Source organism: Chiloscyllium plagiosum, chromosome 20 (genome assembly GCF_004010195.1).
Source record: "Chiloscyllium plagiosum isolate BGI_BamShark_2017 chromosome 20, ASM401019v2, whole genome shotgun sequence".
NCBI lineage: Eukaryota > Metazoa > Chordata > Chondrichthyes > Orectolobiformes > Hemiscylliidae > Chiloscyllium > Chiloscyllium plagiosum.
In genome coordinates, this window is record NC_057729.1 from 26,529,622 (window position 1) to 26,534,760 (window position 5,139).

Sequence of the window (5,139 nt, forward strand, 5' to 3'; positions counted from 1 at the left end):
TCTTCGCTGTCCACTACACCTCCAATTTTGGTGTCATCTGCAAACTTACTAACTATACCTCTTATGCTCGCATCCAAATCATTTATGTAAATGACAAAAAGTAGAGGGCCCAGCACCAATCCTTGTGGCACTCCACTAGTCACAGGCCTCCAGTCTGAAAAACAACCCTCCACCACCACCCTCTGTCTTCTACCTTTGAGCCAGTTCTGTATTCAAATGGCTAGTTCTCCCTGTATTCCATGAGATCTAACCTTGCTAATCAGTCTCCCATGGTTGATACTGTGCATTGATCTTATCTTGCCAAAATCAGCATTAGTAGAGCAATAATGGCTTAAAAATAGAAAACCAGTGCTCAGGTGAAAACACATTTCAATCACATAAAGTAAGATCTTCCGAAGTGAGGTACTGGTTGCTGCTTTTGGATATAACTGGTTTAACTGCAGACTGTGTACTCACTGAGCAATTTTATTTGCAATAGGGCCAGAGCAGCTAAAATGATTTAGGCACTCTTTCATTTCCATAAAAATTAATCTGGACGTAGCCAGCTGCCTCCTGTCTTCCCTTATTTCTAACCAGGCAATTTCTGGGCAGCCCAAAACTACTGTCTTGAATTCCTTGAGCTGCATCAGAATGTTTTTTTCTTTAAAATATGGTCTCAGATTTTGCTGTCAGAACAGGCAGGTTGCTGCCTCACTCCACCAGCTGCTCAAGTGTTAGAACAGCCACTTCTGGAAAGACAAGCTGCTTGATACGTGTTGCTTGCGGGGTTTCATGGTCCATAGGGCAAATATATCATAACAGCCTCAACACAAAGTGTGTTGGTAAAACCTAGGCATGCAAGCACATTTAGAAAGTAGACTAACTCTTGCTAGAGTATTGAATATGTCTCCACTTTGTTACTCCACCAACTTCCTGCCATTTAAGTTGTACAAAGAGTGGACACATTTAGCTCTGTTACTTATTTTGTCATCTGCTTGAACTCCTTCCCTCACTCTAGCAAGATGGTCTCTAACATGTAGATTGCAATGAACTGCCTGATCGCAGAACCTCTGACAGCCAACTAATAAATAAAGTGCTGCAACTCTTTCTGAGTTTGGAGAAAATGGGAGAAAAATAAACCATAGACAAAGTGAAATTGTTCCATCGACAAATTGAGGAAGTTAGCAAAGGAATTCAACAGGTTATTTCATGAACTCGGTGTAAATTAAATTTGTTTGGAAATGCCAGATATCTGGAAGTTTTCTCAACAGAACTGACTTCAGAAGCTGGAACAAATTAGGATGGCATGAACGCAGAAAAGTTCATTGGTATTTAAATGAATAAAACAATTCTTCTTACTGCTTTTTAATGGTTTATCATGGTGTTATGTTTCAGGTAAATATTTATATTTGTGGTATTTTACAATTCATATACTGAAAGTTAGATATTCTAACATCATTGCAAAATCAACAAAATTTTGAAGTGCAGAACCTGGACCCAAATATTCTAGATTTGGGAGGTCACAATGTACTGTATAATACTTAACAATTGAAAGCAATGTCTATTTTCTGTTTTCTAGGAAATGAGTGTTTACTGCGCTGTAGTAATCCCTGGAAGGATCTGCTGGCACATTATAGAAAGAAGAATGCTTTGGTGAATGCTGATGATATTACTGTAAGAAAATAGTTGGGACATAGCTGCCCAACACAAAAGAGGAATCTCAGGTTTTCTAGATTTGGAGTTTTGTTTTAAAATGCTTGAAAAACATTCAAATTGGCTTTAGATTCCAAAGTCAAGACTTCTATGTGCATCGTTGTCACTCTATCTGATTCCCATACCAGTTTTGAAAATGATTCTTTGTTGAAACAATTAGCTAATTATTTAGTGCATGACTGTCTTAATGCAAATATTATGGAGTCAAAAAAGATTTAATGAATTTTAACATTTGATAATGTATTGCACTTTTGTCTTAAACTGTGTAAGATATATTCTCTAAATTCAAAATCTAAGAATTTTATAATTAGGTGCTAGTTTATAAATAAAACAAAGGAATACAGTATAGAATTGTAATAAAACATCTATTGTGGGTCTGAGCACTTTCTTCTTAGATTTTATATAATAACTACTGTTTGAACTAATTGGCTAATCTGCTAGCTTTATGAAGTATTTGGGATTGTCTACATTTGCCACTAGATAATTGGAAAGGAAATATATTTTAATTGTCTATTTTGAAAGTGAAATTTATGTTTCATTTTAACTCAGTAAATGGTATTATATTCTCCCAACTTCAAGAGCCTTTATATCATAACATGAAGACCTGCAAATGCTGGAGATTTGAAGCAAACATTTAGCAGGTCTAACAGCATCTGTGGAGAAAGAAACAGAGTTAACCTTTTGACCCTTCTGATGAAGGGTCAGTGGACTAAAATGTTTTCTCCATTTTTCCCTCCCTAAGCCATGAACAACTTTTTGTGTAGCAGCTTGTCAAATTGCTTTTGCAAATCCTTATATACGGCATGCATTGGTTCCTATTTCTCTGCATTGAGACATGCTCATCTTAGTAAATTTGTCAAACACAATTTCCCTTTCTGTTGACTCTGCCTAATCATTTTATGATCCTACCTAAGTAGAACATAGAAAACTGGCTACTTGATCTGTAAGTAGAATGTTGCCATATAAAAAGGAGTTTTATAATTAGCTATGAATTTAAGATGTATACATTATTCATAAAGGTCCTTCTGAATATTGTGTCTGGGAGCAGGAATCAGTCCCTTAAGGTGCAATTTCTATTTTTAAGAAATGAAAATCGTCTTCTACTTAATGCAATGACTTTTTCAAAAGAACTTAAAACTTTCAGATATTTGCTGCTGGAAAAGCTTGTGGTATTGTAGTTTAAATTGCTCAACTTCTTTATCCAATTCCTTTAAATTGCTATATTTTCAATTGAAGGTTTTCCATTCCTCTTAGGCAATTCATCCTCACTGTTGCAAGTTGCAGGGTAGGTTGATTGAAACAATCAGACTTTCTGTGGAGAGCACAAATGTCTTTCTAAAAATAGACCATAAACTACCTATGGAGAGGCACATTGCCTCATGACCATATAATGAAGATTCCCAACAGACAATGGACCAAGCAAGAGACTCAATGTTAGAACCTCCAAATTGGAATCAGTTATCTCCACTACTGGAGCTGGTGGGCAACTTAAATTTGATATATTTTCTGATGTGCAGGCTATAGTAATTGCCAATAAGTATAATAAACCGAGAAATAATTTCCAAAACTAATAAACAAAAATTTAATGTATTTAAATGACTTCCCTCTGAGCATCCATATGAAGAGACATAAACTTTCTTATTTTTAAGGTGAGGTCTGTGGAATAATGAGGTTTTTTATTATTATTATTACTTGTGTTTTACTGACTTTGAATTTTGAATTCCTACTACTGAATCCAGGTTGGTGAAGGCGTAGATTCTAAGCAGCATAATTAATGTTGCTCTGTCAATCTTGTACCACAAAGATTGTCTTGCTGACTAGATAATAGAGTATTGGCTGTTATAGTGTAAAAATTAAGGAATGTGAAATGGTCATCTAACCTTCAAAGACCCACCACCCACCCACACACCTACCCCACCCTCCAGGTCCTCATTTCGTGGCCAGTTTGGGCTCAGTTTGAACACATTCAAAACCCATTCATGCAGGCAGCATTAAAATCTTCTGTATCCATCAATCACGTATTTGCCAATCCATGCCAAAAAATAAGTAGCAACAGAAATCAACATCTGTGGGCACTTTTAGCCTATTATTAACAAGCAAATTTCATCATTCGTGGGGATTCTCAGGAACAGAACTCTTGTGGATATGGAAAAATGACTGTCGGTCTAATATTCCTTTGCTTATTCAGCATTTCATATAATCTTTTTAAACTGTCAGCTGAACCAGTTCCACTGAACTAGGGTGGTGTAAACTTGATGGCAGTCCTCAATTTTAAGTTAATCTTTTTTTTAAAAAATGTTTTTTGTGTCTTTTCTTGGTTTAGTATACAACACCTCTCTATAACCATACTAATTCAGTTAGTTATGTAAAAACATGGATCATTTTATCATATCTCTTGATGAATCGCTTTATGTTGGAGCAGACCTGAGATCAATGTATCAGCTTATTAAGGATAATTTTTCTGGTACAGAATAGCTTCTGCAGTCTTTTCACATTTTGAAGGTATTAAATGAGTAGCTGCCTCTGCCCGACATCATTCAATTTCCGGAGTACTAAAATACAATAAAAACCTTTTTTTAAAAAAATGCATATTTATCCATCTAAAAGCACAACAACTAAGTGCTACTATAATAACCTGTGACCAAAAAGTGATGTTATGTAGTTCTTTATTTCTGTGATAGTGCAATTGTTTTTAAAAAAAGAGGTGTCTGTTTTGTGATTTATGAATTAATGTTATTTTGGAACTGGTATCTTTATATTTTTCTCAGTGAATTTGTTAAGTATTAGTAATAAATTTCCACCATTGAATTTGCGTTGTTATATGTTTTGTGTGGGGACAGAAAAGCTGTGCATTGGGTATACTGCATGACTACTCTGTGAGACCTCAGTCACCTTGTGCGGATTACAATGTTTTGAATGTATCACTGTTTTATAGGGCTGTCCTCTGTCATATTGAAGTTTCAATAGTAATGGAATGAAAACTTATTTCTTTAAACAAAGCTTCATCCATAGCACATTCTTGATATGAAAAATGTTAACTTTAAGGATTTTAATTTTTTTTACATTTAATAAAGAATAAGTGAAAGGTGTATTCCAATGCATATTTTTTCAGACTTTGCACCACCAACCTTACATGTAATAAGACTCTGCATTCACATTTTTTCTGTCTAATCTGGAACATTGACATTTGCCATAATTGGCTCCATAGAAACATAGAAGATAGGAGCAGGAGTGGGTCACTTGACCCCTTGAGCCTGCTCCACTATTCAAAATGATCTTGGTTGATCATCAACCTCAATGCACTAATCCAGTTCTTTTTGCATATTCCTTTAGCCGCAAGAGCTTTATCTACCACCTTCTTGAAAGGAAGAAGGCTTCAAATTGGTTCACAGCAGGACAATAAAAAGCAAGTACCTTACTGCATAAAGATAATTGGCTGATACCCAG

At 35.4% G+C, this 5,139-nt stretch overlaps 1 protein-coding gene across 1 annotated transcript in view; it reads left to right on the forward strand.

Annotated features, from left to right (window-relative positions):
- Window positions 1-4,781, forward strand: part of helz2a (helicase with zinc finger 2a) — a gene marked incomplete at its 5' end in the record, with an annotated part of 86,210 nt that extends 81,429 nt beyond the window's left edge. The window contains one exon of the mRNA XM_043710066.1: window positions 1,559-4,781. Within this exon, the coding sequence (XP_043566001.1) occupies window positions 1,559-1,665 (107 nt within the window). The remainder of the gene's footprint in view (window positions 1-1,558) is intronic.
- Window positions 4,782-5,139: the final 358 nt, after the last annotated feature.